This window comes from Bombina bombina, chromosome 5 (genome assembly GCF_027579735.1).
Source record: "Bombina bombina isolate aBomBom1 chromosome 5, aBomBom1.pri, whole genome shotgun sequence".
Taxonomy (NCBI): domain Eukaryota; kingdom Metazoa; phylum Chordata; class Amphibia; order Anura; family Bombinatoridae; genus Bombina; species Bombina bombina.
In genome coordinates, this window is record NC_069503.1 from 841,515,318 (window position 1) to 841,539,316 (window position 23,999).

Here is a 23,999-nt window from a genome sequence, read left to right on the forward strand (position 1 = left end):
TCCTAGTTGTTAGTTCGCGCTGGAGCAAAACTGGATATCCAAGATAAAGATGGTGATACCCCACTCCATGAGGCCCTTAGACACCATACCTTGTCACAACTTCGCCAGCTGCAAGACATGCAGGATGTTGGCAAGGTAGACACTTCTTGGGAGCCATCAAAAAATACTGTAAGTATTTAAATTCAGCATAAACATAGTGTATGTGATGTGTATATGTGTGTGAGTGTATGTGTGTGTATGTGTATATATATATATATATATATATATATATATATATATATATATATAAAATATAATATAATGTGTGTATATGTATCCGTATGTGTGTGTATAATATATATTTATTTATTTATTTATAATGTGTGTATATGTGTGCTTATATGTATGTGTGTGTGTATATATATGTGTGTGTGTGTATATAGGGGTGTGTGTGTGTGTGTATGTGTGTATATATATATATATATATATATATATAAATCCCCAAATCCGGAATTCCAAACTTATTCTGAAATCTGAACGTCCAAAAATTACTATTTCTCCTGTTAAGTGTAGTCAGTCCACGGGTCATCATTACTTATGGGATATTAACTCCTCCCCAACAGGAAGTGCAAGAGGATCACCCAAGCAGAGCTGCTATATAGCTCCTCCCCTCTACGTCACACCCAGTCATTCTCTTGCACCCAACTAATAGATAGGATGTGTGAGAGGACTGTGGTGATTAAACTTAGTTTTTTATATCTTCAATCAAAAGTTTATTTTAAACGGCACCGGAGTGTGTTGTTTCCTTCTCAGGCAGAATTTGAAGAAGAATCTACCTGAGTTTTTGTATATGATCTTAGCGGACGTAACTAAGATCCGTTTGCTGTTCTCGGCCATTCTGAGGAGTAAGGTAACTTCAGATCAGGGGACAGCGGGCAGGTTCACCTGCAAAGAGGTATGTTGCAGTATATTATTTTCTAAGGAATGGAATTGACTGAGAAAATACTGCTAATACCGATATAATGTAAGTACAGCCTTAAATGCAGTAGTAGCAACTGGTATCAGGCTGATATGTATATATGTTTACACTTAAGTATTTCTGGGGAATGGCACTTCACTGGGAAAATACTGTATGCATATAATTTTTAGCCTAACTTGCAGTGTGAGCGACTAGCAGCAGGCTTTTTAATGACATTTCATATATTAGATTTTAAACGTTTACTGGCATGTTAAATAGTTTAATTATCTGAGGTACTTGGTGAAAATTGTTTTGGGCTTTATTTTCCACATGGCTGTCGTTTGTTTTAAATTAAAACAGTTTACTGAGCTTCCCTCACTGTTGTAGTGTGAGTGGGAGGGGCCTATTTTGTTGCTTTTACTACGCATCAGAAATTCAGTCACAGTCTGTCTTTTTCTCCCTGCATGATCCAGGACGTCTCCACAGAGCTCAGGGGTCTTCAAAACTAGTTTTGAGGGAGGTAATCACTCACAGCAGACCTGTGAGACTGTGCTTGACTGTGATAAAAACGCTTATATTTTCAATTGTTATACGTTTTTTCTGATATTAAGGGTTAATCATCCATTGCTAATGAGTGCAATCCTTTGCTAAATTTGGTTTCTATAACTAATCCGGTTCATTGTTATTCAACTGTGACAGTTTTTGTGTGCTTCTTAAAGGCACAGTAACGTTTTTACATATTGCTTGTAAATTTAGTTGAAAAGTATTTCCAAGCTTGCTAGTCTAATTGCTAGTTTGTTTAAACATGTCTGACACAGAGGAATCTCTTTGTGCAATATGTTCAAAAGCCAAGGTGGAGCCCAATAGAAATTTATGTACTAATTGCATTGATGCTACTTTAAATAAAAGTCAATCTGTACATGTTAAGCAACATTCACCAGACAACGAGGGGGAAGTTATGCCGACTAACTTGCCTCACGTGTCAGTACCTGCATCTCCCGCTCAGGAGGTGCGTGATATTGTAACGCCAAGTACATCAGGGCGGCCATTACAAATCACTCTACAAGACATGGCTAATGTTATGACTGAAGTTTTGTCTAAATTGCCAGAACTTAGAGGTAAACGAGATCACTCTGGGATGAGAACAGAGTATACTGATAATGCTAGGGCCATGTCTGATACTGCGTCACAATTGGCAGAGCATGAGGACGGAGAGCTTCATTCTGCGGGTGACGGATCTGATCCAAATAAACTGGATTCAGACATTTCAAATTTTAAGTTTAAGCTGGAAAACCTCCGTGTATTGTTAGGGGAGGTGTTAGCGGCTCTGAATGATTGTAACACAGTTGCAATCCCAGAGAAAATGTGTAGGTTGGATAAATATTTTGCGGTACCGACGAGTACTGACGTTTTTCCTATACCTTAGAGACTTACTGAAATTATTACTAAGGAGTGGGATAGACCCGGTGTGCCTTTCTCACCCCCTCCTATATTCAGAAAAATGTTTCCAATAGACGCCACCACACGGGACTTATGGCAAACGGTCCCTAAGGTGGAGGGAGCAGTTTCTACTTTAGCTAAGCGTACCACTATCCCGGTGGAGGATAGCTGTGCCTTTTCAGATCCAATGGATAAAAAGTTAGAGGGTTACCTTAAGAAAATGTTTGTTCAACAAGGTTTTATATTACAACCCCTTGCATGCATTGCGCCTGTCACGGCTGCGGCAGCATTTTGGTTTGAGTCTCTGGAAGAGACCCTTGACTCAGCTCCATTAGATGAGATTACACACAAGCTTAAAACCCTTACGCTAGCTAATTCATTTATTTCTGATGCCGTAGTACACTTAACTAAACTTACGGCTAAGAATTCCGGATTCGCCATTCAGGCGCGCAGAGCGCTGTGGCTAAAATCCTGGTCAGCTGATGTAACTTCTAAATCGAAATTACTTAACATACCTTTCAAGGGGCAGACTTTATTCTGGCCCGGTTTGAAAGAAATTATCGCTGATATTACGGGAGGTAAAGGCCATGCCCTGCCTCAAGACAGAGCCAAACCCAGGGCTAGACAGTCTAATTTTCGTGCCTTTCGTAACTTCAAGGCAGGAGCAGCTTCAACTTCCTCTGCTCCAAAACAGGAAGGAGCTGTTGCTCGCTACAGACAGGGCTGGAAACCTAACCAGGCCTGGAACAAGGGCAAGCAGGCCAGAAAACCTGCTGCTGCCCCTAAGACAGCATGAAGTGAGGGCCCCCGATCCGGAAACGGATCTAGTGGGGGGCAGACTCTCTCTCTTCGCCCAGGCTTGGGCAAGAGATGTCCAGGATCCCTGGGCGTTGGAGATCATATCTCAGGGATATCTTCTGGACTTCAAAGCTTCTCCTCCACAAGGGAGATTTCACCTTTCAAGGTTGTCAACAAACCAGATAAAGAAAGAGGCGTTTCTACGCTGTGTACAAGACCTTTTTCTAATGGGAGTGATCCACCCAGTTCTGCGGTCGGAACACGGACAAGGGTTTTACTCAAATCTGTTTGTGGTTCCCAAAAAAGAGGGAACCTTCAGACCAATATTGGATTTAAAGATCCTAAACAAATTCCTAAGAGTTCCATCATTCAAGATGGAAACTATTCGGACAATCTTACCCATGATCCAAAGAGGTCAGTACATGACCACAGTGGATTTAAAGGATGCTTACCTTCACATACCGATTCACAGAGAGCATTACCGGTATCTAAGGTTTGCCTTCCTAGACAGGCATTACCAGTTTGTAGCTCTTCCCTTCGGGTTGGCTACGGCTCCAAGAATCTTTACAAAGGTTCTGGGCTCTCTTCTGGCGGTACTAAGACCGCGAGGAATTTCGGTAGCTCCGTACCTAGACGACATTCTGATACAAGCGTCAAGCTTTCAAACTGCCAAGTCTCATACAGAGTTAGTACTGGCATTTCTAAGGTCGCATGGGTGGAAAGTAAACGAGGAGAAGAGTTCTCTCTTACCACTCACAAGAGTTCCCTTCTTGGGGACTCTTATAGATTCTGTAGAAATGAAAATTTACCTGACAGAGGACAGGTTAACAAAGCTTCTAAATGCTTGCCGTGCCCTTCATTCCATTCAACACCCGTCAGTGGCTCAATGCATGGAGGTAATCGGCTTAATGGTAGCGGCAATGGACATAGTTCCTTTTGCACGCCTGCACCTCAGACCGCTGCAATTGTGCATGCTAAGTCAGTGGAATGGGGATTACTCAGATTTGTCCCCTATGCTGAATCTGGATCAAGAGACCAGAGATTCTCTTCTATGGTGGCTTTCTCGGCCACATCTGTCCAGGGGGATGCCCTTCAGCAGGCCAGACTGGACAATTGTAACTACAGACGCCAGCCTACTAGGTTGGGGCGCTGTCTGGAATTCCCTGAAGGCTCAGGGATCATGGACTCAAGAGGAGAGTCTCCTTCCAATAAACATTATGGAATTGAGAGCAGTTCTCAATGCCCTTCTGGCTTGGCCTCAGTTAGCAACCCTGAGGTTCATCAGGTTTCAGTCGGACAACATCACGACTGTGGCTTACATCAACCATCAGGGGGGGACAAGAAGTTCCTTAGCGATGATGGAAGTATCAAAGATAATTCGCTGGGCAGAGTCTCACTCTTGCCACCTATCAGTGATCCACATCCCAGGAGTGGAGAACTGGGAGGCGGATTTCCTAAGTCGCCAGACTTTTCATCCGGGGGAGTGGGAACTTCATCCGGAGGTCTTTGCCCAAATACTTCGACGTTGGGGCAAACCAGATATGGATCTCATGGCGTCTCGCCAGAACGCCAAGCTTCCTCATTACGGATCCAGGTCCAGGGACCCGGGAGCGGTCCTGATAGATGCCTTGACAGCACCTTGGACCTTCAGGATGGCTTATGTGTTTCCACCCTTCCCGATGCTTCCTCGTTTGATTGCCAGGATCAAACAGGAGAAAGCATCAGTGATTCTAATAGCGCCTGTGTGGCCACGCAGGACCTGGTATGCAGATCTAGTGGACATGTCATCCTGTCCACCTTGGTCTCTGCCTCTGAGACAGGACCTTCTAATTCAGGGTCCTTTCAAACATCAAAATCTAATTTCTCTGAAGCTGACTGCATGGAAATTGAACGCTTAATTTTATCAAAGAGTGGATTTTCGGAGCCAGTAATTGATACCTTAATACAGGCTAGGAAACCTGTTACCAGGAAGATTTACCATAAGATATGGCGTAAATACTTACACTGGTGCGAATCCAAGGGTTACTCATGGAGTAAGGTTAGGATTCCCAGGATATTGTCTTTTCTACAAGAAGGTTTAGAAAAGGGTTTATCTGCAAGTTCTTTAAAGGGACAGATCTCAGCTCTGTCCATCCTTCTACACAAACATCTGTCAGAAGTTCCAGACGTTCAGGCTTTTTGTCAGGCTTTGGCTAGAATTAAGCCTGTGTTTAAGACTGTAGCTCCACCGTGGAGCTTAAACTTAGTTCTTAACGTTTTACAGGGTGTTCCGTTTGAACCCCTTCATTCCATTGATATCAAGCTGTTATCTTGGAAAGTTCTGTTTTTAATGGCTATTTCCTCGGCTCGTAGAGTCTCTGAGTTATCAGCCTTACATTGTGATTCTCCGTATCTGATTTTTCATTCAGATAAGGTAGTTTTGCGTACTAAACCTGGTTTCTTACCTAAGGTAGTCACTAACAAGAATATCAATCAAGAGATTGTTGTTCCATCATTGTGTCCTAACCCTTCTTCAAAGAAGGAACGACTTCTGCACAATCTAGATGTAGTCCGTGCCCTGAAATTTTATTTACAGGCAACTAAAGATTTTCGCCAAACCTCTTCCCTGTTTGTCGTTTATTCTGGACAGAGGAGAGGTCAAAAAGCATCTGCTACCTCTCTATCCTTTTGGCTTCGTAGCATAATACGCTTGGCCTATGAGACTGCTGGACAGCAACCTCCTGAAAGGATTACAGCTCATTCTACTAGAGCTGTGGCTTCCACTTGGGCCTTTAAGAACAAGGCCTCTGTTGAACAGATTTGCAAGGCTGCAACTTGGTCTTCTCTTCATACTTTTTCCAAATTTTACAAATTTGACACTTTTGCTTCTTCGGAGGCTGTTTTTGGGAGAAAGGTTCTTCAGGCAGTGGTTCCTTCGTATAGAGATCCTGCCTGTCCCTCCCGTCATCCGTGTACTTAGCTTTGGTATTGGTATCCCATAAGTAATGATGACCCGTGGACTGACTACACTTAACAGGAGAAAACATAATTTATGCTTAACTGATAAAATCCTTTCTCCTGTAGTGTAGTCAGTCCACGGCCCGCCCTGTTTTTTAAGGCAGGTCTAAATTTTTAAATTATACTCCAGTCACCACTGCACCCTATAGTTTCTCCTTTCTCGTTTGGTTCTCGGTCGAATGACTGGGTGTGACGTAGAGGGGAGGAGCTATATAGCAGCTCTGCTTGGGTGATCCTCTTGCACTTCCTGTTGGGGAGGAGTTAATATCCCATAAGTAATGATGACCCGTGGACTGACTACACTACAGGAGAAAGGAATTTATCAGGTAAGCATAAATTATGTTTTTTCCCCTCCTGTGAGTCACAATCTTCTCTACCGGTGTCTTTGTTTTTTTTTTTTTGTTTGTTTGTTTTTTGTGTGTTCTAAAATGCAAATATAGCCTTTCCGATTACAGTGCAGTACTATCTTTCTGATGGTTCTATGTATACAAAAGTTTTAAAAATTATATAAAACTACCTTTAGGTTACATGTAGAGTATAAGCTGTATTAGGACATATTGCCTAAATGACATAAGATATGGTTGTTTTCACTTGTCCCATCCCCTCTCCAAACTGTCTCATTTTACAGATACAAATATTCCAAAATCCAAACTATTCTGAAATCCTAACCTTTTCCGGTCCTAAGCAATTTGAATAAGGGGGTTTCTGCCTATAGATAGATATAGATATTGATATATATATATTTAGAATACAAGTAGATACTTTCAAGATACTTGAAAATGGCAGATTAAATTTGTAAATGTTTTTAGAATTTACTTAGTCGTTTGTTGGATTTTTTTGTAGAAAGCTATATACTTGTTAAAGGGACATGAAACCCAAATTTTATCTTTCATGATTCAGACAGAGAATACAATTTTAAACAACTTTCAAATTTACTTCTATTATTTCATTTTCTTCCTTCTCTTGTTATCCTTTGCTGAATGGTTTATCTAGGAAAGTTCAGGAGCAGCAAAGAACCTAGGTTCTAGCTGCTGATTGGTGGCTGCATATATATATATATACTGATTGTCATTGGCTCACCCATGTGTTCAGTCAGCAACCAGTAGTGCATTGCTTCTCATTCAACAAAATACCAAGAGAACAAAGAAAAATGGATAATAGGAGTAAATTAGAAAGTTGCCTTAAATTGCATGAAATTGAGTTTCATGTCCCTTTAAACCACTTTTGAAGACGCATGCTGCCTTGTTTGGTTAGCATTCTAAGATATGGGAGTTTTTAAGTTTTGTAGGAAACGGTACATTTCAGTCAAATAAAGATTTGCCTGTTCCGTTAAATTGCTAACCTGAAACACCCCTGAATGTAAAAAGATCCAATATAAAGGTGTAATTAGTTAGAGCATGTTGTTTTACTACTAGCAACGCTGCAAGTCAACATGTTTAGCTTCCACAAACAGGTTAACCACATAGTTAAAACTCTGCTAGGTTCTAATAGAACCAACTCTTATACTTAAAAGCAAAGTCAACTTGATTTTTTTTTATAGTTAAAAAAAAAAAAGAAAAGAAAAGATTATTACCCATTCCCCAGCTTTCCACAACCATCATTGTTATATTAATATACTTTATAAACTCTAAATCTCTGCCTGTTTCTAAGCCCCCGCAGGCCCCCTTTTATCTCAGTGCATTTTATTAGCTTTTCACAGCCAGACAATGCTCATTCATGCATTCCATATATATAACATTGTGCCATATATATAACAGTATGCATGAACCAGCACTAATTGGCTTAAATGCAAGTTTGTAAAAAGCATGTTAATGGAAATTTGTCTTTTTTTTTCCATTTTATTTTAAAAAGTTAATCATGGGACTCGGTACTCAAGGAGCAGAGAAGAAGAGTGCAGCTTCTATAGCCTGTTTTCTTGCAGCCAACGGTGCAGACCTCACTATCCGCAACAAAAAAGGGCAGTCTCCTCTGGATCTATGTCCTGATCCCAGCCTTTGCAAAGCCTTAGCCAAGTGCCACAAGGAAAAATCTAGGTATGATTTTTATTGTATCATTATTTACAAGGCAGGTTTACCAAGTTTGTATTACAAGGCCTCTCAAGGATTGTTTTAAAGGTGTATCTCATGAAGGGGAGGTCACTAATATACTTTACTTACTTTACAATATTAAGCTCAGTAAAATAAGCCAATGATTTATCTCCATGTCAGTGAGTTTTTGAGAATCGGACCCATTGTAAGACATTAATGTAAACATGACGTGCTCTATATATATATATATATATATATATATATATATATATATATATATATCAGTTTGTGTCATTTTGCATTCAGTGTCTCTTTTCAGTCAGCGTTCTCATTGCAAGAAAATATTTCCAAATATTTTATTTTGACTTGGAAAGCTTAATTTGTAAAATAAATAGTATTTAAATCAAGGGAATAAAGTAAGAGAATATCACAAAGGAAGGGCAAGGGTCTGTTAATAAAGCTGTTTAGTTGACTTTAGTTGAATTTAATATATATTTTTTTTTTATAAATGGCTTTCCATCTTAATGGGTGGAGAGTCCACTGCTTCATTCATTACTTGTGGGAATTAAGAACCTGGCCACCAGGAGGAGGCAAAGACACCCCAGCCAAAGGCTTAAATACCTCCCCCATTCCCCTCATCCCCAAGTCATTCTTTGCCTTTCATCACAGGAGCTTTCTCTGTTTGTTCTTTTTCTGGGAAGCGTGGGGGTCAGAGGGCCTCTTCAACTTCATTATCTTTTTGGCTGAGGAGTGTCCTCGGTTTCGCATTGAGACAGCGGGACATAAGCCTCCTCTGAGGATTACGGCTCATTCAACTAGAGCTGTGGCCTCTTCTTGGTCCTTTCAGAACGAGGCTTCTATGGAGCAGATTTGTAAGGCGGCTACTTGGTCCTCTTTACATACTTTTGCAATATTTTACAATTTTGATGTTTTTGCTTCGGCGGAAGCAGCTTTTGGGAGAAAGGTTCTGCAGGCTGTGGTGCCCTCAGTATAGGGTCCGCCTCCTTTTACCCTCCTGTTTTTTTCATTGTGTCCTCTAGAGCTTGGGCATTTGTTCCCACAAGTAATAAATGAAGCAGTGGACTCTCCTCCCATTAAGATGGAAAACATAAATTATGCTTACCTGATAATTTAATTTCCATCTGTGGGAGGAGAGTCCACTGCTCCCGCCCGTTTCTACGGGGGGCGGACCTAAATTTAATATCATCTTCTGCCACCATTTATACCCTGATATTCTCCTACTGTTCTTTGTTCCCTTGGCAGAATGACTGGGGGATGAGTGGAGTTCCGAGTGGGGGAGGTATTTAAGCCTTTGGCTGGGGTGTCTTTGCCTCCTCCTGGTGGCCAGGTTCTTAATTCCCACAAGTAATGAATGAAGCAGTGAACTCTCCTCCCACAGATGGAAATTAAATTATCAGAAAGGCATAATTTTATGTTTTTTTGCGTTCTAAAGAACACTGATATAATCAGAGGTTTTTTAAAGGGACACGAAAGTCAAAATTAAACTTTCATGATTCAGATAGAGCATACTGTTTTAAGAGACTTTCCAATTTACTTCTATTATCAAATTTTGCTCATTCTTTTTATATACACACTTTATGAGGCAGCAGCTCCTACTGAGCATGTGAACAAGTTCATAGGTATATGTATACTAGTCTGTGATTGGCTGATGGCTGTCACTTGATACAGGGGCCAACAAATGGGGGGGGGAATACATTTTGTAAGGAAACAAAAATCTGCTTATTTGATATTTAGAGCAAGTGCTATTGAATTGTCTTTTTATTCTGCACTTGTTAATTATGCAATTCTACTGTATCTTGTGGCCCTTTAATTGAATTTGAGGACACGCCTACACACAGTGATTCATTCTTTTACTTTTTCTGTGTTTGTATAATTTTCAAAGGTTTGAACTTTTTCATCTGTTACCTATTTATCAAGACTATACTTCAGATATGTATGTTACTAAAATAGCTAAAGATTTTACAGGTTTCCTCGCAGAATATCTTGCTGTATTAGATATATATATACCTTCTATCTGTTTGAGTTATATAGCTATTATTATTGCAGGGGTGCTTTATAATGTAGATTTATTTTTATTCTTTATACACTTTTTTTTTCTTTTCTTTCTAGCGGTCAAATTGGAACCAACAGTCCCTCCATGATCAACAATGATTCTGAAACTTTAGAGGAATGCATGGTGTGTTCGGATTTGAAAAGAGATACACTATTTGGTCCATGCGGCCATGTTGCTACTTGTTCTTTGTGCTCTCCACGTGTAAAAAAATGCCTCATTTGCAAAGAGCAAGTGCAGTCCAGGACTAAGGTACATACTCATGCCTCCTTTCCTTTCCTCCGTTCCTTTGTGCTCCCTGTTTCCTGAACAGCAAGGGTGGGTAGATGATATTATGGCAATGAGCATTGCTAATAAACTAATATGATTCCATATATGTGTGTGTATATATATATATATATATATATATATGTGTGTGTGTGTGTGTTCCAACAAATTTGATCTTGCTTATATATCTGTATATAAATGTGTGTGTGTGTGTGTGTGTGTGTGTGACCCTGTGGTTAAAGGACCAGTCAACACAGTAGATTTGCATAATCAACAAATGTAAAATAGCAAGACAATGCAATAGCACTTAGTCTGAGTTTTAAATGAGTAGTAGATTTTTTTTCTGACAATTGTAAGTTATGACTTTTTCCACTCCCCCTGTACCATGTGACAGCCATCAGCCAATCACAAATGCATACACGTACCATGTGACAGCCATCAGCCATTCACAAATGCATACACACTTATTCTTGCACCTGCTCAGTAGGAGCTGGTGACTCAAAAAGTTTAAATATAAAAAGACTGTGCACATTTAGTTAATGGAAGTAAATTGGAAAGTTGTTTAACCCCTTAATGACCGCAGCACTTTTCCATTTTCTGTCCGTTTGGGACCAAGGCTATTTTTACATTTTTGCGGTGTTTGTGTTTAGCTGTAATTTTCGTCTTACTCATTTACTGTACCCACACATATTATATACCGTTTTTCTCAACATTAAATGGACTTTCAAAAGATACCATTATTTTCATCATATCTTATAATTTACTATAAAAAACATTATAAAATATGAGGAAAAAATGAAAAAAACACACTTTTTCTAACTTTGACCCCCAAAATCTGTTACACATCTACAACCACCAAAAAACACCCATGCTAAATAGTTTCTAAATTTTGTCCTGAGTTTAGAAATACCCAATGTTTACATGTTCTTTGCTTTTTTTGCAAGTTATAGGGCCATAAATACAAGTAGCACTTTGCTATTTCCAAACCACTTTTTTTTTCAAAATTAGCGCTAGTTACATTGGGACACTGATATCTTTCAGGAATCCCTGAATATCCATTGACATGTATATATTTTTTTTTCGAAGACATCCCAAAGTATTGATCTAGGCCCATTTTGGTATATTTCATGCCACTATTTCACCGCCAAATGCGATCAAATAAAAAAAATTGTTCACTTTTTCACAAATTTTTTTACAAAGTTTAGGTTTCTCACTGAAATTATTTACAAACAACTTATGCAATTATAGCATAAATGATTGTAAATGCTTCTCTGGGATCCCCTTTGCTCAGAAATAGCAGACATATATGGCTTTGGCGTTGCTTTTTGGTAATTAGAAGGCTGCTAAATGCCACAGCAGTGAAGGGGTTAATTAGGGAGCATGTAGGGAGCTTCTAGGGTTAATTTTAGCTTTAGTGTAGTGTAGTAGACAACCCCAAGTATTGATCTAGGCCCATTTTGGTATATTCCATGCCACCATTTCACCGCCAAATGCGATCAAATTAAAAAAAACGTTAATTTTTTCACAATTTTAGGTTTCTCACTGAAATTATTTACAAACAGCTTGTGCAATTATGGCACAAATGGTTGTAAATGCTTCTCTGGGATGCCCTTTGTTCAGAAATAGCAGACATATATGACTTTGGCGTTGCTTTTTGGTAATTAGAAAGTCGCTAAATGCTGCTGCGCATCACACGTGTATTATGGCTAGCAGTGAAGGGGTTAATTAGGTAGTTTGTAGGGAGCTTGCAGGGTTAATTTTAACTTTAGTGTAGAGATCAGCCTCCCACCTGACACATCCCACCCCCTGATCCCTCCCAAACAGCTCCCTTCCCTCCCCCATCCCACAATTGTCCCCGCCATCTTAAGTACTGGCAGAAAGTCTGCCAGTACTAAAATAAAAGTTTTTGGGGTTTTTTTTAAAAGAAAAAAAAAAAAGCATATTTACATATGCTGTGTTTAGGATCCCCCCTTAACCCCCCAACCTCCCTGATCCCCCCCAAAACAGCTCTCTAAGCCTCCCCCTCAGCCTTATTGGGGGCCATCTTGGGTACTGGCAGCTGTCTGCCAGTACCCTGTTTGAACAATCAAATGTTTATTTTTTTATTTTTTTTTATTTTTTTCTGTAGTGTAGCTCCCCACGCACCAACCCCCACCACCTAAATTACACCTAATGGGTTTTTTTTACATTAAATGTCCCACTTTTATTTAGCTTTGGGACACATTTTTTCTGTAGTGTAGCGGCTCCCACCCGCTCCCTCCCCGTGCACGCGCCCGCCCCCGCCCCCTCGTGCACGTGCGCACGCCCGTGCGCTCCCCCGGACTTCCCCGCCCACTATCCCGCCCCCCTCCACATGACCAGGGCCATCGATGGCCGCCACCCACCTCCCATACCGGCTCCCACCCACCAACGATACCGGCCATCGATGTCCGGTGCAGAGAGGGCCACAGAGTGGCTCTCTCTGCATCGGATGGCCGTAAAAGGTTATTGCAGGATGCCTCCATATCGAGGCATCACTGCAATAACCGGAAAGCAGCTGGAAGCGAGCAGGATCGCTTCCAGCTGCTTTCCACACCGAGGACGTGCAGGGTACGTTCTCAGGCGTTAACTGCCTTTTTTCTGAGGACGTACCCTGCACGTCCTCGGTCATTAAGGGGTTAAAATGGCATGCTCTATCTGAATAAATAAAGTTTAATTTTGATTAAATGTCCCTAATAGATAATAGATTATGTGGTCACAGAGAGTTTATCAAAATACAATAAATGACCATTTCATTTGTTTTATATTTGTACGTGTTAAATGTGCTGCGTATAATTACATAGTCTCTTGCCCCCAGGTTAATCAGAATCTTAGTATTACCTGTTGATTTTAGTCACAATAACAATCATAAACGAGTGTCAGAGTTTCTTTAATGTCACATGATTTGTATAAGTAGTCACTAAATACATGCTAAGCAAATGTGAGTTGTTTATATTATGGCATGAATTAAATCAATCTTATTCACACTTAAGTCCCATCTAAGTGCAATGCCTTCATACATATTATTCATTTTATGAAATATTCACTATAAAAGCAAGTTTCTGTCATGTAATTAGCAATAGTCCATGAGCTAGTGACGTATGGGATATACATTCCTACCAGGAGGGGCAAAGTTTCCCAAACCTCAAAATGCCTACAAATACACCCCTCACCACACCCACAAATCAGTTTTTACAAACTTTGCCTCCTATGGAGGTGGTGAAGTAAGTTTGTGCTAGATTCTACGTTGATATGCGCTTCGCAGCAGGCTGAAGCCCGGTTTTCCTCTCAGAGTGCAGTGGATGTCAGAGGGATGTGAAGAGAGTATTGCCTATTTAAATACCATGGTGTTTTTTTATGTTTAATATTTATTAGATAATTAAGTATTACAGAAAGTGTTGTTCTACAGATGTATTTAAACAGTGTATACCAGCAGTTTGACACCCAGCCTCTCTTTGCCATCACTTGCAGTTAACTGTAATTCAATCTATAGCAAAACAGTCAAGAATAAATGGCCTGACCACAAATGCATTAGGAGTTGCTGACCAGTTGGAGTTTGAGTCATCTCCCATTAGCCTTTGAGAGCAGATGTCTGATCTCTATCCATTGTTAATCTGTTCTAAAACTGAAGCTACTTCCTCTATCAATCCAGAGCTGCAGCAGTGTCTGCTATGTGAAGAGATATTTAGGTTACATAGTCTGCGTTGCACGTCTTTTTGTCTCCATTCTCTAGAATCATGTTTCACGTGGTGTCCTTTCTAAATAAGCCATTTGTCAGTGTTTGTTTCGGTGTCATTCCTAAATAAAGCCTAGTTGTATACATCTTTGGCAGTGTAATTTTCATTCATGGCAGATTACCAACAAAAAATTCTAATCTGTAAATTTATATTATTTGTTTTAATTTGGTTTGTGTGAGCATAAAATATTTTAAACTTTTGTTCTGTGCATGTGCAAGTCTAGACGCTCTTGTAACAGCCTTTAATTGTTAATAGACCCTACTCATCTTGTTTGGCTCATTATACATTTTTGTTTCCCTCTTAATTCCATGAAAGGATGGATGGAAAGCTCTTAAAGGGACAGTGTACTGTATTTTTACCCCTCTCCTTTAATGTGTTCCAACTGATCTATTTTACCTGCTGTTGTGCATTACATTTACAAATTGCTTCTTTACCTTTTGTTTTGTCATTTTAAATAGTTGATTTTGCCTGTTGTATCCCCATCTATGCTGAAAATTTAAGTAAGTTAAAGGGACACTCAAGTCAAAATTAAACTTTCATGATTCAGATAGAGCATGCAATTTTTTTTTTCCAATTTACTTCCACTACTTTCTACTTAGTCTGTTTACACTTTTTGAGTCACCAGCTCCTACTGAGCATGTGCAATAATTCATAGCATGTTAGTATAGGCATTTGTGATGAGATAATGGCTGTCACATGAAATAGGGGGAGTGGAAATAAACATAACTGAAATTTGTCAGAAAAAAAATCTACTACTCATTTGAAGTTCAGACTAAGTGCCATTGCATTGTCTTTTTATCATGTATTTGTTGATTATTTAAAGGGACAGTCTAGTCAAAAATAAACTTCCATGATTCAGATAGGGCATGCAATTTTAAACATTCCAATTTACTTTTATCATCAAATGTGCTTTGTTCACTTGGTATTCTTAGTTAAAAGATAATCCTAGGTAGGCTTATATAATAATTTCTAAAGTATTGGAAGGCTGCCTCTTATCATATGCTTTTTTTATTTGCTTTTCACAACAGGAGAGTGCTAGTTCATGTGAGCCTTATAGATAACATTGTGATCACACCCGTAGCTTGTGGCAGACACTGCACTAATTGGCTAAAATGCAAGTCAATAGATAATAAATACAATGTCATGTGATAAGGGGCTGTTAGAAGATGCTTAGATACAATGTAATAAGAGGTAAAAAGTATATTAATATAACAGTGTTGGTTATGCAAAACTGGGGAATGGGTAATAAAGGAATTATCTATCTTTTTAAACAATAAAAATTCTGCTATAGACCGTCCCTTCTACTGTTTTTACAGGTCCTTCAGTTACTGGTTACACAAAAGCAATGTAAACAAAAAGCTTGCCGACTGAACATTATATTGTAATTTAATTGTGTCTATTTCACACCCAGAGCTCTGCATAGCTAGATAAACCGCTCTCACGGTAAAGTTTACCTTTATAAAACATTTTTGAGGGACCTCACAGTACTGACGAGACATCTTAGATCATCTTGCCAGAGCTGAGAGTTTTAGATCATCGGGCCTTAAGTATTGGTATTTGAGTAAATGTGGGAAATAAGATAAGGAGGACTTTGTATAAATAGATGTCTGCTCACCCTACACACTCAGCCCATTTTTATTGTTTTGTGGGTTCAATTAGCAGAAATAGTTCGTATACAATAATAAATCTTAAGGAACAAATTCCCATACATTTTAAACTCTACAGCTAGTATAACAAGTCATTGGGATCACATGAAGGGGAATTTTATAATACACTGTACCTTTAAAACACTTTATTTGTTATTGTTTTATTCTCTGTTTGTATGTTATGAAAGAAGGCGTTGTGTTGAGTAGAATTTACCTTTTATCATAAGTGTAAATTAAAGGGACGCTCAAAACAAAACTTATGATTCAGAAAAACATGGTTTTTTTAGACACTTTCCAATTTACTTCCATTATCAAATTTTGCTCCGTCTTTTTATATTCACACTTTCTGGGGAACAAGATCCTACTGAGCATGTGCACAAGCTCACAGGTTATACGTATACTAGTTTGTGATTGACTGATGGATGTCACATTTTACAGTGGGCCAGAAAAAGGGAGAAAAAATAAATTTGTCAGAAAAAAATCTGCTTATTTGAAATTGAAGTAAGTGTTATTGCAATGTCTTTTTATTATGCACTTGTTACTTATGCAATTCTACTGCATTGAGTGGTCCTTTATCTTTCAGTAGTTGTCCTCAGGCATCTTACTTAGATTTAAAATCATTTAGAATGGCTTGTACACTAGATTTCTTTTACAAGATATGACGAGTCCACGGATTTCATCCTTATGGGATATTGCCTCCTGGTCAGCAGGAGGAGGCAAAGAGCACTACAGCAGAGCTGTATATATAGCTCCTTTCTTCCCTCCCACTCCTATCATTCTCTTTGCCTGTGTTAGTGATTGGAAGAGGCAGAGTGAGGTGTTAGTTATAGATTCTTCAATCAAGTGTTTATTATTTTTTATGTAATGCCACAGTGTATTATTTTGTCCTGGGGTGTAGCCTAGACCTAATCAGTCTCTTCAATAACATAAGAGAAGCATTTGGTGGCTTTCAAGCCATGGGAACTTGTGGGACTTTATTCTCACTGCGCCTCCCACAGATTGTATGCTGCCCTGCTTGTACAAAGTCTGAGGGAAGAAACTGCTCAGTACTTTTTGTTCCACAGGCCAATGTGAAGGGGAGAAGAGAACTTCACAAGCCGGGTGAGATGCCTTGCTGCCGGGCAGCCTTCTAAAGGTAAGTGCTAAGCTTTATTTCTTCTGTTATGTGTGATCAGTCCACGGGTCATCATTACTTCTGGGATATAACTCCTCCCCAACAGGAAATGCAAGAGGATTCACCCAGCAGAGCTGCATATAGCTCCTCCCCTCTACGTCAGTCCCAGTCATTCTCTTGCACCCAACGACTAGATAGGATGTGTGAGAGGACTATGGTGATTATACTTAGTTTTTATGACTTCAATCAAAAGTTTGTTATTTTACAATAGCACCGGAGCGTGTTATTACTTCTCTGGCAGAGTTTGAGGAAGAATCTGCCAGAGTTTTTTACTATGATTTTAACCGGAGTAGTTAAGATCATATTGCTGTTCTCGGCCATCTGAGGGAGGTAAAAGCTTCAGATCAGGGGACAGCGGGCAGATGAATCTGCATTGAGGTATGTAGCAGTTTTTATTTTCTGAATGGAATTGATGAGAAAATCCTGCCATACCGTTATAATGACATGTATGTATACACTTCAGTATTCTGGGGATGGTATTTCACCGGAACTACTCTGTTAAAAGTCACTAATCCTTTTAATAAGTATTTATCATGTTAAACGTTTTTGCTGGAATGTAGAATCGTTTACATTGCTGAGGTACTGAGTGAATAAATATTTGGGCATTATTTTCCACTTGGCAGTTGTTTGCTTTTAATTGTGACAGTTTCGTTTCTCTTCACTGCTGTGTGTGAGGGGGAGGGGCCGTTTTTGGCGCTCTTTGCTACGCATCAAAAAATTTCAGTCAGTTACTCTTATATTTCCTGCATGATCCGGTTCATCTCTGACAGATCTCAGGGGTCTTCAAACTTCTTTGGAGGGAGGTAGATTCTCTCAGCAGAGCTGTGAGAATTTTATATTGACTGTGAATAAAAACGTTGCTCTGTAATTTTTATGTCAAATTTAATTATTGTTATTTTACTAATGGGAACAAACCTTTGCTAAAAGTTGTGTTGTTTTAAAGTTTGATGGTATAACTGTTTTTCAGTTCATTATTTCAACTGTCATTTAATCATTTAATCGTTTAGCTCCTCTTTGAGGCACAGTACGTTTTTACTAAAAAAGGTTATAACCAAGTTGCAAGTTTATTGCTAGTGTGTTAAACATGTCTGACTCAGAGGAAGATATCTGTGTCATTTGTTCCAATGCCAAGGTGGAGCCCAATAGAAATTTATGTACTAACTGTATTGATGCTACTTTAAATAAAAGTCAATCTGTACAATGTGAACAAATTTCACCAAACAGCGAGGGGAGAGTTATGCCGTCTAACTCGCCTCACGCGGCAGTACCTGCATCTCCCGCCCGGGAGGTGCGTGATATTATGGCGCCTAGTACATCTGGGCGGCCATTACAGATAACATTACAAGATATGGCTACTGTTATGACTGAAGTTTTGTCTAAATTACCAGAACTAAGAGGCAAGCGTGATCACTCTGGGGTGAGAACAGAGTGTGCTGACAATACTAGGGCCATGTCTGATACTGCGTCACAGCTTGCAGAGCATGAGGACGGAGAGCTTCATTCTGTGGGTGACGGTTCTGATCCAAACAGATTGGATTCAGATATTTCAAATTTTAAATTTAAATTGGAGAACCTCCGTGTATTACTAGGGGAGGTCTTAGCAGCTCTCAATGATTGTAACACCGTTGCAATACCAGAGAAACTGTGTAGGTTGGATAAATACTTTGCGGTACCGGCGAGTACTGACGTTTTTCCTATACCTAAGAGACTAACTGAAATTGTTACTAAGGAGTGGGATAGACCCGGTGTGCCGTTCTCACCCCCTCCAATATTTAGAAAGATGTTTCCAATAGACGCCACCACTCGGGACTTATGGCAAACGGTCCCTAAGGTGGAGGGAGCAGTTTCTACTTTAGCTAAGCGTACCACTATCCCGGTGGAGGATAGCTGTGCTTTTTCAGATCCAATGGATAAAAAATTAGAGGGTTTCCTTAAGAAAATGTTTGTTCAACAAGGTTTTATATTGCAACCCCTTGCATGTATCGCGCCGATTACGGCTGCGGCAGCATTTTGGATTGAGTCTCTGGAAGAGAACCTTAGTTCATCTACGCTAGACGACATTACGGACAGGCTTAGAGTCCTTAAACTAGCTAATTCATTCATTTCGGAGGCCGTAGTACATTTAACCAAGCTTACGGCTAAGAACTCAGGATTCGCCATACAGGCACGTAGGGCGCTGTGGCTAAAATCCTGGTCAGCTGATGTTACTTCTAAGTCCAAATTACTTAATATACCTTTCAAGGGGCAGTCTTTATTTGGGCCCGGTTTGAAAGAAATTATCGCTGACATTACAGGAGGTAAGGGCCACGCCCTACCTCAAGACAAAGCCAAAGCTAAGGCTAGACAGTCTAATTTTCGTCCCTTTCGGAATTTCAAAACAGGAGCAGCATCAACCTCCACTGCACCAAAACAGGAAGGAGCTGTTGCTCGTTACAGGCAAGGCTGGAAGCCTAACCAGTCCTGGAACAAGAGCAAGCAGACCAGGAAACCTGCTGCTGCCCCAAAGACAGCATGAACCGAAAGCCCCCGATCCGGGACCGGATCTAGTGGGGGGCAGACTTTCTCTCTTCGCCCAGGCCTGGGCAAGAGATGTTCAGGATCCCTGGGCACTAGAGATCATATCTCAGGGATACCTTCTAGACTTCAAATTATCTCCCCCAAGAGGGAGATTTCATCTGTCAAGGTTGTCAACAAACCAGATAAAGAAAGAAGCGTTTCTACGCTGTGTACAAGATCTGTTATTAATGGGTGTGATCCATCCGGTTCCGCGGTCGGAACAAGGACAAGGGTTCTACTCAAACCTGTTTGTGGTTCCCAAAAAAGAGGGAACTTTCAGGCCAATCTTAGATTTAAAGATTCTAAACAAATTCCTAAGAGTTCCATCGTTCAAAATGGAAACTATTCGGACAATCTTACCCATGATCCAAAAGGGTCAGTACATGACCACAGTGGATTTAAAAGATGCTTACCTTCACATACCGATCCACAAAGATCATCACCGGTATCTAAGGTTTGCCTTCTTAGACAGGCACTACCAGTTTGTAGCTCTTCCATTCGGATTGGCTACGGCTCCAAGAATCTTCACAAAGGTTCTGGGTGCCCTTCTGGCGGTACTAAGACCGCGAGGGATTTCGGTAGCTCCGTACCTAGACGACATTCTAATACAAGCTTCAAGCTTTCAAACTGCCAAGTCTCATACAGAGCTAGTTCTGGCATTTCTAAGGTCGCATGGATGGAAAGTGAACGAAAAGAAGAGTTCTCTTTTTCCTCTCACAAGAGTTCCATTCTTGGGGACTCTTATAGATTCTGTAGAAATGAAGATTTACCTGACAGAAGACAGGTTAACAAAGCTTCAAAATGCATGCCGTGTCCTTCATTCCATTCAACACCCGTCAGTAGCTCAATGCATGGAGGTGATCGGCTTAATGGTAGCGGCAATGGACATAGTACCTTTTGCACGCCTACACCTCAGACCGCTGCAATTGTGCATGCTAAGTCAGTGGAATGGGGATTACTCAGATTTGTCCCCTACTCTGAATCTGAATCAAGAGACCAGAAATTCTCTTCTATGGTGGCTTTATCGGCCACACCTGTCCAGGGGGATGCCATTCAGCAGGCCAGACTGGACAATTGTAACAACAGACGCCAGCCTACTAGGTTGGGGCGCTGTCTGGAATTCTCTGAAGGCTCAGGGACTATGGAATCAGGAGGAGAGTCTCCTTCCAATAAACATTCTGGAATTGAGAGCAGTTCTCAATGCCCTTCTGGCTTGGCCCCAATTAACAACTCGGGGGTTCATCAGGTTTCAGTCGGACAACATCACGACTGTAGCTTACATCAACCATCAGGGAGGGACAAGAAGCTCCCTAGCAATGATGGAAGTATCAAGGATAATTCGCTGGGCAGAGTCTCACTCTTGCCACCTGTCAGCAATCCACATCCCGGGAGTGGAGAACTGGGAGGCGGATTTCTTGAGTCGCCAGACTTTTCATCCGGGGGAGTGGGAACTTCATCCGGAGGTCTTTGCCCAAATACTTCGACGTTGGGGCAAACCAGAGATAGATCTCATGGCGTCTCGCCAGAACGCCAAACTTCCTCGCTACGGGTCCAGATCCAGGGATCCGGGAGCGGTTCTGATAGATGCTTTGACAGCACCTTGGAACTTCGGGATGGCTTATGTGTTTCCACCCTTCCCGCTGCTTCCTCGATTGATTGCCAAAATCAAACAGGAGAGAGCATCAGTGATTCTAATAGCGCCTGCATGGCCACGCAGGACTTGGTATGCAGATCTAGTGGACATGTCATCCTGTCCGCCTTGGTCTCTACCTCTAAGACAGGACCTTCTGATACAGGGTCCATTCAAACATCAAAATCTAACTTCTCTGAAGCTGACTGCTTGGAAATTGAACGCTTGATTTTATCAAAACGTGGTTTTTCTGAGTCGGTTATTGATACCCTGATACAGGCTAGGAAGCCTGTTACCAGAAGGATTTACCATAAAATATGGCGTAAATACCTATACTGGTGCGAATCCAAAGGTTACTCCTGGAGTAAGGTTAGGATCGCTAGGATATTGTCTTTTCTACAAGAAGGTTTAGAAAAGGGTTTATCAGCTAGTTCATTAAAGGGACAGATTTCAGCTCTGTCCATCTTGTTACACAGGCGTCTGTCAGAAAATCCAGACGTCCAGGCCTTTTGTCAGGCTTTAGCTAGGATCAAGCCTGTGTTTAAAGCTGTTGCTCCGCCATGGAGTTTAAACTTAGTTCTTAACGTTTTACAGGGTGTTCCGTTTGAACCCCTTCATTCCATTGATATAAAATTGTTATCTTGGAAAGTTCTGTTTTTAATGGCTATTTCCTCGGCTCGAAGAGTCTCTGAGTTATCAGCCTTACATTGTGATTCTCCTTATCTGATTTTTCACTCAGACAAGGTAGTTCTGCGTACTAAACCTGGGTTCTTACCTAAGGTAGTCACTAACAGGAACATCAATCAAGAGATTGTTGTTCCATCCTTGTGCCCAAATCCTTCTTCAAAGAAGGAACGTCTTCTACACAATCTGGATGTAGTTCGTGCCCTCAAGTTCTACTTGCAGGCAACTAAAGATTTTCGCCAAACTTCTTCCCTGTTTGTCGTTTATTCTGGACAGAGGAGAGGTCAAAAAGCTTCTGCTACCTCTCTCTCTTTTTGGCTTCGTAGCATAATACGTTTAGCCTATGAGACTGCTGGACAGCAGCCTCCTGAAAGAATTACAGCTCACTCTACTAGAGCTGTGGCTTCCACTTGGGCCTTTAAGAATGAGGCCTCTGTTGAACAGATTTGCAAGGCTGCAACTTGGTCTTCGCTTCATACTTTTTCCAAATTTTACAAATTTGACACTTTTGCTTCTTCGGAGGCTATTTTTGGGAGAAAGGTTCTTCAGGCAGTGGTTCCTTCTGTATAATGAGCCTGCCTATCCCTCCCGTCATCCGTGTACTTTTGCTTTGGTATTGGTATCCCAGAAGTAATGATGACCCGTGGACTGATCACACATAACAGAAGAAAACATAATTTATGCTTACCTGATAAATTCCTTTCTTCTGTTGTGTGATCAGTCCACGGCCCGCCCTGTTTTTAAGGCAGGTAAATATCTTTTAAAATTATACTCCAGTCACCACTTCACCCTTGGTTACTCCTTTCTCGTTGATTCTTGGTCGAATGACTGGGACTGACGTAGAGGGGAGGAGCTATATGCAGCTCTGCTGGGTGAATCCTCTTGCATTTCCTGTTGGGGAGGAGTTATATCCCAGAAGTAATGATGACCCGTGGACTGATCACACAACAGAAGAAAGGAATTTATCAGGTAAGCATAAATTATGTTTTTCTGGTAAATCCCCTCTGGTGACAGATAACAGACAAACTGGGATCCATGGGTCTCAATCTTGGGGACTCCCTATACATGTATACAGAAAGGAGCTGGCACTTTTTATTTGAAAACATATCCCTGACATGGGGGTTAGTTTTTTCATGGGCAGCCATGTATTTAAAAGCAACATGTCTTCACTATTTCTAAACCCCAGCGGCTTCTACTTAGTTCTCAGCTGACAGGGAGGGTTCTCCTAGCTCGCTGGAACTGTTGTGTATGGGTGGAATTTTAGTTATTCTGGACTCCCAATAGTTATTTTGATATGAAAAGCATAGAATAGGCTGTGGGAGTAGTAGTTATCCTGCTTTTGCACGCCAGGGATAAGGATACAATGTCCCCTTTCCTGAGAGGTACTCCCGTTTGCTACGGTTTCTTTTCAAGTGAAGCTGACGGGTTTTTAAGTTTAATATAGTTTTTAGAACTAACTCGTTTTTATTACGTTATTAGCCGTATTGGTGCTTAAGACAATACGCCCAAGATTGGGGGTTCTTTGATACCCGCCATTATGTGCGTGCCATTTGTTTATGTATGGTTGTCCTGGCGGTTCCAGGTTGTAAACGCCCACAATGGGCGGAGCTGTTATCCGCCATTAAGCGCAAAAACACTATTATTCTCTCCGTCGGAACGCCAGATGCCTCCTCAGCTGTGTTTACAGACATACAGCTGAGAGGTTTTTGCGCTGTCCGGAGAGACTTGGGGTGCATGTGATTTTTTTTTTCTCTTTCCTGTATAGAGACGTCGCCAGCCCGTTGTATAGTTACAATATTTGTTAAAAGTTCCCATTACAGTGGGGAATTTATGCTGTACCCGTTGCTGCTTTAACTGTTTATGTTCAGTTCCAGGTAGCAGTGCCTTTATCTTTCTCAACTGTTTCATAAGTTTTGTTTCTATACTATGACGAGAAACAACGATAACATTGTTATTCTGTTTTCCCCGTGCCTCAGAAGTAATCCATTTCATGAATTCTGTATATGTTCTATATTTC

The 23,999-nt window shown here is 40.6% G+C and overlaps 1 protein-coding gene across 2 annotated transcripts in view; it reads left to right on the forward strand.

Moving 5' to 3' along the window:
- Positions 1–23,999, forward strand: part of MIB1 (MIB E3 ubiquitin protein ligase 1) — a 476,845-nt gene that overhangs the window by 373,609 nt on the left and 79,237 nt on the right. For both annotated transcript variants that reach the window (XM_053714972.1, XM_053714973.1), the window contains exons 15-17: positions 7–168; positions 8,024–8,205; positions 10,330–10,522. In XM_053714972.1, the coding sequence (XP_053570947.1) occupies positions 7–168; positions 8,024–8,205; positions 10,330–10,522 (537 nt within the window). The remainder of the gene's footprint in view (positions 1–6; positions 169–8,023; positions 8,206–10,329; positions 10,523–23,999) is intronic.